Source organism: Muntiacus reevesi, chromosome 4 (genome assembly GCF_963930625.1).
Source record: "Muntiacus reevesi chromosome 4, mMunRee1.1, whole genome shotgun sequence".
In the NCBI taxonomy this organism is placed as follows: Eukaryota; Metazoa; Chordata; class Mammalia; order Artiodactyla; family Cervidae; genus Muntiacus; species Muntiacus reevesi.
The window spans coordinates 119,784,592-119,798,508 of NC_089252.1; the positions used below are offsets into that span (position 1 = coordinate 119,784,592).

The 13,917-nt window shown below is 42.3% G+C and overlaps 1 protein-coding gene and 1 non-coding gene across 2 annotated transcripts in view; one reads left to right on the plus strand and one right to left on the minus strand.

Annotated features, from left to right (window-relative positions):
* Nucleotides 1–6,026: 6,026 nt before the first annotated feature.
* TRNAC-ACA (transfer RNA cysteine (anticodon ACA)) lies at nucleotides 6,027–6,099 on the minus strand. Its single transcript has one exon. It is a non-coding gene; the product is annotated as a tRNA-Cys (tRNA).
* A 2,806-nt stretch (nucleotides 6,100–8,905) lies between these two features.
* Nucleotides 8,906–13,917, plus strand: part of TPH2 (tryptophan hydroxylase 2) — a 95,428-nt gene continuing 90,416 nt past the window's right edge. The window contains exons 1-2 of the mRNA XM_065935467.1: nucleotides 8,906–9,010; nucleotides 11,459–11,611. Coding sequence (XP_065791539.1) covers nucleotides 8,906–9,010; nucleotides 11,459–11,611 — 258 coding nt within the window. The remainder of the gene's footprint in view (nucleotides 9,011–11,458; nucleotides 11,612–13,917) is intronic.

Genomic DNA, 13,917 nt, shown 5'->3' on the forward strand with positions numbered 1-13,917 from the left:
GTAACTTTGTAGTTAATATTTTGAAGGACTACCAAACTTTTCCAAAGTGACTCATCATTTTTCATTCCTATCAACTATGTATGAGACTTGCTATTTTTCCACTTTCTTCCAATATTTGTCTGTCTTTTTAATTTTAGCCATTCTAGTGGTTTATAAATATCTTTTTCTGTGTTTTGATTTGTATTTCTCTAATAACTAATGTTGAGCATCTTTTCATATACTTATTGGTCATATATTCTTTGGACAAATGTCAGTTCAAATCCTTTGTCCATTTCAAAATTGGTTTACTTGTTTTTTCAATGTCAACTTTTAAGAGAATCTTATATATCCTGGTTACTGTCTCCTATGAGATACATGATTTATAAATATTTTCTCCCATACTGTGGGTTGTCTTTTCATTTTCTTGATGATATCCTTTGAGGCACAAAATTTTTAATTTTGATGAGATCATATTTATCTTTTCTTTGGTTGCTTATAGTTTTGTTATCATATCTAAGAAAAAAATTGCCCAATCCAAGGTCGTGAAGATATAATCCAGTGTTTTCTGCTGACTGTTATAGTTTTAGCTTTTAATTTAGGTCAATGATTCATTTTGAGTTAACTTTTGTGTCTGAAGTAAGGTAGGAGTCAGTGTTCATTGTTTTTCATGTGGATATCCAAAGTTATTCTTTGCTATGAACAGTTTTAGCACACTTGTTGAAAATCAGTTGACCATAAATGGTCAAAACTTGTTTTGAACTCTAAATTCTATTCCATTTATATGTCTATTGTCCTACGGGCTTCCCAGGCGGCGCTAGTGGTACAGGACCTGCCCGCCAATGCGGAAAACATAAGAGGCTTGCATAGGGGAGACCCCCGGGGGGAGGGCACAGCCACCCACTCCAGTGTTCTTGACCGGAGAATCCCTATGGACAGAGGAGCCTGGCAGGCGATAGTCCAAAGGGTTGCAAAGAGTTGGACACAACTGAAGTGACTTAGTGTCAGACTTTAATTTGGGGGGCTCCAAAATCACTGCAGATGGTGATTGCAGCCATGAAATTAAAAGACGCTTACTCCTTGGAGGGAAAGTTATAACCAACCTAGATAGCATATCAAAAAGCAGAGACACTACTTTGCCAACAAAGGTCCATCTAGTCAAGGCTATGGTTTTTCCAGTAGTCATGTATGGATGTGAGAGTTGGACTGTGAAGAAAGCTGAGCACCGAAGAATTGATGCTTTTGAACTGTGGTGTTGGAGAAGGATCTTGAGAGTCCCTTGGACTGCAAGGAGATCCAACCAAGGAGATCTCCTAAGGGAGATCAGTCCTGGGTGTTCATTGGAAGGACTGATGCTGAAGCTGAAACTCCAATACTTTGGCCACCTCATGCGAAGAGTTGACTCATTGGAAAAGACCCTGATGCTGGGAGGGATTGGGGGCAGGAGGAGAAGGGGACGACAGAGGATGAGATGGCTGGATGGCATCACTGACTCGATGGGCATGAGTTTGAGTAAACTCCGGGAGTTGGTGATGGACAGGGAGGCCTGGCGCGCTGTGGTTCATGGAGTTGCAAAGAGTAGGACATGACTGAGTGACTGAACTGAACTGATCTGAAGTGACTTAACACATTGTCTTATAGTGCCACACTGGCTTGATTACTTTGTTAAATTTTGAAATTGTTTAACGACTTCTTAAGCAGTCTTTGAACAATTCTTTTTCAGTCTCCTCCATTTACTCCCACTTCTAGAGGTATTTGAGCCTTTAGGAGATTCAGTAATGTTAGCTGAGTTGCTTCTCAGGCTTCTTCATTGATAGCTTGGGGTTCGGCTTTCTCACGTTTACAAAATCTTTGATCAGTTTTTCATCTTCTTTTAAGTTTCCAATTTTTTTGTTGCTGTTGTTTCTCCAATTTATGCTAATCTTTTGTGCCTTAAAAAGGAAAGGAAATCCTTTACTGTTGCTTTAGTAGGATTTCAGGAGGGAGCAAAAATAGTTAAATCTACACTCTTAAATAGAAAGAGTACTTAAAAATCTTATATAGATGATCCGGACTTATTACCTACACTTTGGAACCCACATTATCTTTAACTCCTGTGATCTGCGTTTATTTCCTCTCTCTTGCTAAAACTGCACTCTCAAAGGTCACCAGTGACAGTCTTGATAGCCAAATCTAGTGGTCTTTCTCTAGTTCTCATTCCTTTCCACTTCTCTGTAGTATTTGAAACCATTGACCATAGGTTTTATCTCCTTTCTATGTTTCACCTCCTTTGATCTTTTTTACTTGGATGACTTCTTTTTCATTCTACCTTTAATTATGAGCATCTTTTGTGGTTTAGTTCCTGGGTTCTCTTGGTTATTTATTTATTATCAAAATTTTTTTAATTTGTGGTAAAATGCACAGAGCATAAAGTTTATCTCTCACCATTCTTAAGCTCAACGATATTAAGTACATTCATGTTATTGTGCAGCCAATCTCCAGAACTTTTTATCTTATTAAATTGAAACTCTGTGCCCCATTTTCCCCTCTCCCCAGCCCCTGACAAGCTCCATTTTGCTTGTGAGTTCAGCTATGCTAGATTTCTCATATAAATGGAATGTATTTGTTTTTTTGTGACTGAAATTTCACTTAGCATAAAGTCCTTGAAGTTCATCCATGTTACGCATTTGTCAGGATTTCCTTTTTATGGCTGAATAACATTCCATTGTAGGTATATTCCATGTTTTGTTTACCACTTTGTTCATTGATAGACGCTTGTGTTGCTCAACCTTTTGGCTCTTGTGAGTAACAATGCTATTAACATGGATGTGGGGCTTCCCTGGTGGTTCAAATGGTAGAGAATCTGCCTGCAATGCAGACACCTGGGTTTTTGATCCCTGGGTTAGGAAGATCCCTGGAGAAGGAAATGGCAACCCATTCTAGTATTCTTGCCTGGAGAATCCCTTGAACAGAGGAGCCTGGTGGGCTACAGTCCACGGGGTGACAAGAGTCAGACAAGACTTCGTGACTAAAGTCAACTCAATATGAGTGCAAAAATACCTCTTTCAGTCCCTGCTTTCAATTCTTTTGGATTCAGACACACACACACACACACACTTACACACACACACACACACACACACACACACACACTTCCCTGGTGGCTCAGATGGTAAAGAATCTGCCTGCAATGCAGGAGACCCAGTTTCAATCCCTGGGTGGGGAAGATCCCCTGGAGAAGGGAATGGCAACCCACTCCAGAATTCTTGCCTGGAGAATTTAATGGACAGAGGAACCTGGTGGGCTGCAATCCATGAAGTTGCAAACAGTTGGACATGACTGAGCGACTCATGTATATGTATGTATATATACACACACACCCAGAACTAGGATTGCTAAATCATACCATAATTCTTTTACTTTTTCGAGGAATCCTTTTCCTGTTTTTCCAGAGGCTGTACCATTTTGTATTTCCCTCAATAGTTCAAAATGATTCCAGTCTCTCTAGAGAGGATGTTTCTCTATATTCTTTTATTTGGATAGTCCATGGCCTGTGCCAGCTAACATCACTGAATTACTCTCAGATTTCTATCCATAGCTCTAATCTACTTCCCAAATTCCAGTCTAACATTTATAATTGCACGCTATTTAAAGTTCCTTTAGAGTACTGCAGTCAACTCAATTTCACTCTTCTTTTTCCAAAACTTTATTCCCCTCTTTTTTTCCCAAAACTTATTCCTTCTTTGGAAATAGCGAAAATACCGCCATTTACAGTCATGGAAGCTTGAGAGTTGAGTCTTCTTCCTATTTGGACTTCACCTTCTATTTCAGAAGCAATATTCAGGCCCTCACCCCGCCCCTGCTGGCCAGGCGACCCACCCCGTTGACTCCTGCCCCGCTGCCCCCTCCCCCCCCCCGCCGCCCCTCCTCCCTCCCCCCTCCTCCCCTCCTCCCGCCGCCCCCCGCCCCACGCCACCCCCTCCCCCCCTCCCCCCGCCCCACGCCACCCCCTCCTCCCCTCCCCCCGCCGCCCCCTCCTCCCCTCCGCCCCTTTCTGCTGCCACGCGGAGCTGCACGACGGCTGCGCTACGGGCCGGCTGGGCTGCCGCAGGACTGTTTGGACTGTGCGCTGCCGGCAGGGGCCGGGGCAGAGGCTGAGTCCCTTGACCACTTCCGGTGTCCTGTGTGCCTAGAAGCCAGTTTAGGTGCCGAGTGGCCACGTCCTCCGGTTTGTATGCTGCAGGAATGTCTGAAACCCCGGATGTGCGGGGTGGAGCTCCGGCGGCGGCCGACGACGCCCAGAGACTTCGCCCCATGCCGCGCTAGCAGTTTCTTCCCGCCCAAGATCTAGGCGCATGTGGCCTCTCGTCTGAACGTGGACAGACCTCCCGGTCAGTGGCTGAGGTTACAAACGGCAGGGAGCTTTGGGCCTGTGCACTGCGGCCGCGGGTCTCTCCCTACCTGCCTCTGAGAGCTGCAGCTGCCCCGGAACCGGCAGACAGGGCCTCTGGGGGCGGAGCAGTTTCCTCCAGTGTGCTGTTGCTTGGGCTTCCCAGTGGCTCTGGTGAAGGACTCGCCTGTCAGTGCAGGAGACAGGAGGTGTAGGTTTGATCCGGACCCCTGTTGAAGGAAATGGCAAGGACACTCCAGTGTTCTTGCCTGGGAAATCCCGTGGGCAGAGGAGCCTGGAGGGCTGCAGTCCATAGAGTTGCAAAAGAGTCAGATAGGACTTAGCGGTTGAACGACAGCAACAATCCTGGCATTCAGATTTACAAACACTCAGTCCTTCCTTCTGTTTTTCAGGTTTCATATTTGTCTTCCAATAACTTACCTTCTCTTGGCTTTGCTTTTCCTACCTCTCTGAAATTTTTCCTTTCTTATTTTCCTTTTTATGTTTCTGTTTTTATTTTGTTTTAAATCGTTTCTTAAATTTGATGTTCCCCAGGGTTTTCTGTTCTTGACTGTCTTCTCAAACAACATATACTTTGTGAATGAAGCTGTATTAAACCAATTCAGTACTTAACAATAGTCAAATCTCTATATCCAGTTTAGGTCTCATTTCAAGTTATAAAGCCATATATTCAAATGCTTATTGGACAGTTTCACTTGGTCATTCACATGCAATATAATAAGATCTAACTTTTAAGAGTTTCTTTTTTTTTCTTAACTTGCAATTATTTATGTGTGGTCTAGTTCAATGAATGAGACTGTAATTTACCCAGTCCACCCAGTCAGAAACTTGAGAGTTATCCTGGGAGCTCTTTATCTGCTCCCACATCCAGGTAGACATGTTATCCTATGGATTTTACTCCTTAACATCTCTTATTCTTTTCATTGCTTACTTCGTCCCCCAGTTGGACTATTTCATGTCCTAAGTGGTTTATACCTTTAGTCTTGAGGTCCTCCCCCAAGCTGCTGCTTTTCTGAAATACCAAGATGGTTACACTGTTGCCTTGCCTAATGCCCTTCCAAGTGCTCTCTTTCCCTTACAGGATAAGGTGATAAAGTGAAAAGCCCACTGAACGCCTTTCAAGATTTATCAGGATTTGGATCCCGTTTTCCCCTTCGGCCTTATTCTTCAAGGGCACGTTTGCCCTGGCCCACACTCCATTCTTGTTGAACAACATCATTTGTCGATATATTTCTTATATTGTTCTCTCTACATGGAATCACCTCCTCACTATCTCCTATTCCATTTCAATTAATAAACACAAACTCACTTTTAATTATTCAGCTTCTAGAAAGGCCCACTTAACTCCCCTAAGGTAACACTGAGCACTCTGTCCCTTGTGCTTTTACTGTCTTCTGTAGAGAATTCGATGTTTTGTTTCACTTATTTATTTGCGTGTATATTCCTTCAACCAGTCTGTGCTTTGCTTGAGGATGGCAGTGTACCTCATTCATCTTTGCATCCCCAGGACGCGATTTCAGTGCCTGACAGAGTGAAGTGAAGTTGCCCAGTTGTGTCCAACTCTGCGACCCCCTGGACTGTAGCCTACCAGGATCCTCCATCCATGGGATTTTCCAGGCAAGAATACTGGAGTGGGTTGCCATTTCCTTCTCCAGGAGATCTTCCTGACTCAGGGATTGAACCTGGGTCTCCCGCATTGTAGGCAGACGCTCTACCATCTGAGCCACCAGGGAAGTCCTAACAGAGTGAGTCCTTAACAAGTCTTTGTTGAATTACACATCTTCCCAAATCCTCTTCTAGATGAAATAATCTATGTATGTTTTCTTGAGCTTACTTTTATTTCCTTGTTTGGAATACTCAAAGGTTTAATGTAATAGTTGAGACCATGGATTTTGGAGCCAAACTGCCTGAATTTAAATCCTGCCTCAGCCACCTTTTAATTTTGTAAACCTTTGGCGTGCGTGTGTGCTGTCACTTCAGTCATGTCCGACTCTTTGCGACCCTATGGACTGCAGCCCACCAGGTTCCCCTGTCCACTAGACCTGTTTGAGTTTCCTGAGCCATACAGCAGATTCCTGTTGGCTATCTATTTTACTCATGGTAATGTAAGTTTCCATGTTACTCTTCCCATACATCTCACCCCTTCCCTCTCTCTCCCCATGTCCATAAGTCTATTCTCTATATCTGTTTCTCCATAAACATGTCCATTTGATCAAGAGTCTTCAATCCTTCAGGAGGCTATTAATATTTTCCTTGGTAATTCTATGACTTACTAAAGTTTGAATAGTAAGTTATCAGTTGATCTATGCGTTTCAAATTGTTGGACTTGTTCTAGTTTGAAGTCATCAAAGGAATGATTATATGGACATTTCATATCCTTTTCCTTCCTACCTAGTGAGGAAGATTCTAGGGTTAGTGTCTCAACTATGCATCAGTTCAGTTCAGTCACTCAGTTGTGTCTGACTCTTTGCGACCCATGAATCCCAGCATGCCAGACCTCCCTGTTCTTCACCAACTCCTGGAGTTTACTCAAACCCATGTCCATCAAGTCGGTGATGCCATCCAATCATCTCATCCTCTGTTGTTCCGTTTTCCTCCTGCCCCCAATCCCTCCCAGCATCAGGGTCTTTTCAGTGAGTCAGCTCTTTGCATGAGGTGGCCAAGGTATCGGAGTTTCAGCTTCAGCATCAGTCCTTCCAATGAACACCCAGGAGTGATCTCCTTTAGGATGGACTGGTTGAATCTCCTTGCAGTCCAAGGGACTCTCAAGAGTCTTCTCCAACACCACAGTTCAAAGTCATCAATTTTTCGGCACTCAGCTTTCTTCACAGTCCACCTCTCACATCCCTACATGACCGCTGGAAAAACCATAGCCTTGACTAGATGGACCTTTGTTGGCAAAGTAGTGTCTCTGCTTTTTGATATGCTATCTAGGTTGGTCATAACTTTCCTTCCAAGGAGTAAGTGTCTTTTAATTTCATGGCTGCAATCACCATCTGCAGTGATTTTGGAGCCCGCCCCCACCCCCCACCCCCCCCCCCCCCGCCCAAATAGTCTGACACTGTTTCCACTGTTTCCCCGTCTACTTCCCATGAAGTGATGGGACCAGATGCCATGATCTTAGTTTTCTGAATGTGGAGCTTTAAGTCAACTTTTTCACTCTCCTCTTTCACTTTTATCAAGAGGCTTTTTAGTTCCTCTTCACTTTCTGCCATAAGGGTGGTGTCGTCTGCATATCTGAGGTTATTGATATTTCTCCCGGCAATCTTGATTCCAGCTTGTGCTTCTTCCAGCCCAGCATTTGTCATGATGTACTCTGCATATAAGTTAAATAAGCAGGATGACAATACACAGCCTTGACGTACTTCTTTTCCTGTTTGGAACCAGTCTGTTGTTCCATGTCCAGTTCTAACTGTTGCTTTTTGACCTGCATATAGATTTCTCAAGAGGCAGGTCAGATGGTCTGGTATTCCCATCTCTTTCAGAATTTTCCACAGTTTATTGTGATCCACACAGTCAAAGGCTTTGGCATTGTCAATAAAGCAGAAATAGATGTTTTTCTGGAACTCTTGCTTTTTTGACGATCCAGCGGATATTGGCAATTTGATCTCTGGTTCCTCTGTCTTTTCTAAAACCAGCTTGAACATCTGGACCATTCAGGTATGACCTAAATCAAATCCCTTATGATTATACAGTGGAAGTGAGAAGTAGATTTAAGGGACTAGATCTGATAGACAGAGTGCGTGATGAACTATGGATGGAGGTTCGTGACACTGTACAGGAGACAGGGATCAAGACCACCCCCATGGAAAAGAAATGCAATAAAGCAAAATGGCTGTTTGAAGAGGCCTTGCAACTATGCAGATATGTGGCTAAATCACAGCCTCACATTTCCTTTACAGTTGCCTAAACATCACTGCATAGTTTTATCACACAACTGGGAAGCTGTGCATTTTATGAACACCATCACACACACAGTTCCACTCACACAGTCATAACACATCAGATCAGAAAAAATTTATTAACATAAAGTAAAATGGCTTAGGGACTCTGCAATACTGATCTTTCTCGAATTATTTTCCTTCTTTTGGGAAAACATTGAATTCCTCATTACCTTTAGGGTGAGGTTAGCTTGCCAGTAGCAGGTTTGAGAGATGAGAGCTAAGGTCAGGGGACAGATGTTTTCTTTTACAAATAGCACTCCATTATGTATTGTTCCCTACCACCCACGCGGAGCAGCTACTCGACCTACGAAACAAACAAAGAGCCCGGGGAACACAGATAACCCCAGGCTTCAGGTTTGTAATCTGACTGTGGCCATCGGCAGCCAGAAATGAGTTTCTTTCTAATCAGCCTTCCATCAGTCCCCAGTCACTCATATAAAGGGCCTGGAAGGGGAAGATTCGCATTGCATTTTCTTCAGCACCCGGGTTCTGGTCAGCGCCCCGAGAGGTCCGCCGCCGGCCAGCCCTCTCACCTCCCCGCGGTGCTGCCCTGCTCGTCCCCCTGCTGCAGAGGAAGCAAACTACACCGGGACCCATGCAGCCAGCAATGATGATGTTTTCCAGTAAATACTGGGCAAGAAGAGGGCTTTCCCTGGACTCAGCAGTGCCCGAAGAGCATCAGCTGCTCGCCAGCTCAACAGTGAGTCCTGAGTAGCGGGCACTCTCTAGAGGAGGGTTTCCAGGTCGGGGACAGCCTCATCCTCGCCGCTGGGACACCTGCTCTAAACACACGCCCTTAATTCCTTCCTCATCTGTCTAACCTGCCTCCCTGCTGCCTCTCTCCACCCTTCTTTCTGTCTCCATAAAGTAAAGCAGGTGTCCTGATCTCTACGGGGCGCAACTTTCTTTCCTCAAAGCTTTTGAGTTGAAGTAAAGAAGTTCCCGAATGTTAAGGATGAGAAATTGTATGAAACAATGTCTTATGTCAACAACCAAAATAAGTGTGCAGAATTTTTGAGAGGGTCGTTTATTATGAGTTGTAACAGAGAGAAGAAATTAAATGGATTTCTGTGGTTCCTGCAAGATTGTTGTGTCTTCTGTACCCTCTTCCATCTACAAAACCTGGTCTTTAAAAACAAAGTAATATTTTCTGTTTTTGTCTATAGATGCTGTTTTTTGGAATAAGAGAAAGATCAGATTCCTTTCAAAAGTTTTCCTGTGTTCCTCATTACTTCATTATTTTTCAGTTTAACTGATGGGGTAATGAAAGCAATACACCACTTCTTTCAATATTTAGGGCAGTTTTATTAAAAAAACAGTAACAGAATAAAAAAGCAACATTTTGCAGGATTTAGAGCCTGATATGGGGTAATAATCATAGGATTTAATAAAGAAGACAGTGAATGAAAAATGTATTCAGATTTCTAGTTATTAAAAATATTAAATGATATTTCATTACCATACTACCAGAGTTAATCAACCAATTACAATTCAATGTGTATCATAGAAAAATCTGTTTTAGTATCATAGCTCTGACTATGTGCCAGAGGGTTGTATTGTACTGGTATATTATTACTCCTAAGAATGTTGAAAAGTAATCAGGGCAAGTTTTGAAGAACTGTTTAAATCAATTTGCAAAAATGAGTCTAAAACATAAATAAGTTTTCTAACATTTAAATGTTAGAAATGAATATTTGAATGAGATATTACAATGAAGAATTCTGAAGCCACAGTGACCTTCTGGGAGGAAAACAAGGAAAACTCAGAGTTATGGTTAATGTGTACTAACCCTTTCATATAGAAAATACTACTTAAATATATAAGATCTGTTGCAAATGTTGAGAGCACTACAACATTTGAGCTTTTAATGATGGAACATACTGTCAAATGCCAATGCCCGCATAAACTTCTTTTGTCCCTCAAGTCGTAAATTATAAAATGTTTATTTCTGTGATATGTAAATCTAGTGAGTGAGGCAATAGTAACATGTGAAAATAAAGCCAGTAGGGAAGTGAGAGGAAGAAAATAACAAAGAACTGTTCACTGGGTTCCATATCAAATGTGCATGTTTCAGTTTCATGAGCAAGTAATAGATTGGTGTGACTGCACTGTATCACTGTCTGCCAGGGAGAAAGTTCTATTTGCCCAGTTCTTCATCTGCATATAAAGAACATGGAAAGGTACACTCCGGTTTGCATTCTGCTGAGTAAAAGTTTCCAGCTTTTTATTGTGTATTTCTGACAATATGATCCAAGTTTCTGGAATCTGTCATTTTTGTCTTTAGCCAATAGGACCAATAGCCATTACTTAGTTATGTATTATTATGGTATCTTGGTTGGCCAATGAAGTGCTAATATTTTTCAATTTCTCAGATTCTGCTCTTGGCCCCTAATGATGAGCTAGTCTCTTTGTTTCTTGATTTCTTTTTACCCTCCTCTTTCTTCCTGCCTTCCTTTCTCTCTCCCTCCCTGCCTCCTCTCCTTCATCTTTCTTTCTTTTCTTCAGTTTTTTCATGTAGCTGAATTTTTATGGCCACTTTTCAGATATCATCTGCTGACACAGGTGGCCTTCATTAATACACTCCTATGCGCTAAACTTCTGCAGATAGACTCACATTGACCATGTGGATCTAACTGCAGAAAGTAAGGTGGTCAATTTTAGTGCATGTCCGGACATATTTCAGAACAAAGTTAATATTTTAAGATTAATTGAAAAAATTATTTTGAAAAATATGTTTAGTAATTAATATAGCTTAATTTTATGTTTACTAATTAATATATCTTTGATATAATTCAACTAGGCTAACAGATCAAACTTCATGCTGTAAAATCTGTTAGAAAGAAGGGAGTTATTCACACAAGAGGCTTTATGATGGTCAGGTTTTTGTTGCTATTAAAATGAATCAAATATGATTTCCCTTTAATTTCAACCAGTGGATGATGTCTTTGAGCATTTCAGAATAGTGTCCATGAGTAAATTAGACCAGTACTTATGATCGATAGTTATAAGTGACTTGGCAACTTCTCCTTGAGTTTGTATGCTTGCTAAGGGTTCCAGCATATGAATGGAATGTCTGAAAAAGAATCTGGTTACAGAGAACTCTGGAATCCTAACTAATACTTTCGTGTGTGTTTCTACCTTTTTAAAGCTAAATAAAACTAACTCTGGCAAAAATGATGATAAAAAAGGCAACAAGGGAAGCAGCAAAAATGACACTGCTACCGAGAGTGGCAAGACGGCAGTTGTATTCTCCTTGAAAAATGAAGTTGGTGGATTGGTCAAAGCACTGAAACTCTTCCAGGTGAATGTAAAAATGTCATTATCTAACTTTAAAACTGTCTGTGTGCTGGTTTACAAGCCTGTCATCTGTTACGAAATATCACTGAATCCATTTCTAGATAATGTGTTGAAAGGTTCAAAGAGACCAAACTTCATGACGCTCTATAAGAGGGGTTAGTCTGTCAAACAATAAAATAAACATTCGTGGAAATCATGGTTTATTAACTTAGAGTCAGCCGATTCATAATTCTGCATACTATTGTCAGGTGAGGAAGTCGGTAATTTGAAAGTGTGAGCCTCACACCTGGAAATGCAAACACAAAAGAAGCCAAAGAAGGTATCTTTAAATATCAAGAGCTTACAGCCTGATTCAGTTTGTTCACGTTTGAATCATGCATATGTCCTAGAGCACATTGATGTCATAAAATGAGATATGTTAGTATAGGCACTCGTTATTCCGCTAAGACTCTTTGTTTCAAGAACCTAACGTGTCTTTTGTAAAGATGAGTCATTCTCCTTTTTTTTTTTTTTTTAAAGATGAGTCATTCTCCTTATATAGGACCTAGGACTGTGTGCGTGCTAAGTTGCCTCAGTCGTGTCCAACTCTTTGCAACCCTATGGACTGTAGCCCACCAGGCTCCTCTGTCCATGGGATTCTCCAGGCAAGAATACTGGAGTCGGTTACCATGCCCTTCTCCAGGGGAATCCTCCCAACCCAGGGGTTGAACCCACTTCTCTTACATCTCCTGCATTGGCAGGCAAGTTCTTTACCACCAGCGCCACCTGGGAAGCCTGGGAGCTAGGGCTAGCTTTCTCTTATAGAAATATGGTCATCCAAATGGGTGGTTTGAAACCTTAAGAAAGAGCGTAGTTGAGGGGAAGGTTATAAAAACCCAGAAAAACTCTTGACTTCTTGCCAGGGTACCCCTGATGGCTACCCTGTCCTGCATGAAATGCCTCTGTTACCAGTGGGTTTTGTTTGGGGGCAGTGGCCGTGATTAGAGCTGTCACAGGGGCCTAGCACTGTATGGTGCATTGGGCTCCTGGTGCCGTGGAAAGACTGAATTGCAGTCAGAGGTTTCAGACCCGTGTTCTCTTGGCTCGGCTAATCACTAGCTGCTTCCTAGATTCAATAGCTTCATTTGTAAAATGGCAGTAATAATTCCTACCTAACAAGGTTGTTGTGCTGAAATAACAGGAGTGTAAGTGCTTTGTAAAGTGTGCAGACGTGAGGCATTACTATGATGCCTTTTTGATGACCATAGAGGGGGAATTAGCAGCCTGATTTGGCAAATATTTCCTTGTTCTCTTCTGACCTTGAAGAAAGGATCAGGTACCATAAACAGTGGTAATGGAAGTTTGGGGAACTATTTTACACATAATGATATCATCCAGTGCTGCCTCCATACAGTGCCCAAAGGCAGGCCAATTCAATTAGACAGCTGGGTGCAGCAGAAAAACCCCTGGAGACAGACTCATCAGCTCTGAGTTTTCACTTGGCCATCAGCTGGTGATGGGGTCTTAGTTATATCACTTAACCCATCTGAACCCCAGTTTTCTTGTCTAAAAATATCCACTCTGCTTCAACCAAAGTCCACACAGTGACCCAGTTGTGTGAAGATGCTTGAACTTTGAACCTAATGTCAATCTTACCTTTATTACCTCCCAATTTAGAAAATATGGCATTATTGCAGAACTTATTAAAAACATAAATAGAACAATTAGCAGCCTGGTCACAGGCTGAGTTTCTTTATACAGAGAAGGATGCTGTGCTTTCATCCTGGTCTGGTACTGGAAATTGCCTCTCCTGCTGCTGTGCTGAAAGGTCTGGGGCCTCCCAGATTGACTAGGAGTTATGCTGATAATCAGAGGATACCGTGGACTGATGGGGAGGGATCTGCTTGTCTGGGGGTGGTCAGGATGGAGAGGAGAACTTGGTCTTCAGTTACCTGAGGACAAAGAAAGACTACGTCCCTGGGGGGAATTTAAACCTGAGACTTGAGTATGAAATTGCAGCCCTGCTTTGAACATCTTATTGTAAGGAGATTTTACTCATGAAATCCATCGTGATAGTTGCAGCAACACATTCTTGGGTGAAGTTAGTTAGCCTGGAGGTTGCTGAAAGAGAATAGTTCCTAAGTGGTTCCATTAGGGAGTCTTCTTTTATTTCCTTGCCTACGGAGACCCTTCTTTGGTACTTTTCTTGCTTCCTTCCGCCACCCCACCCCCTAAAATGTGGGCCGCTCTTCGGTTAGTGTGTCCCAAATTTCGGTCAGTTTCATATCACCTTCCCCGTTTCTGCCTTATTTGCCTGCTGTTCATACTATT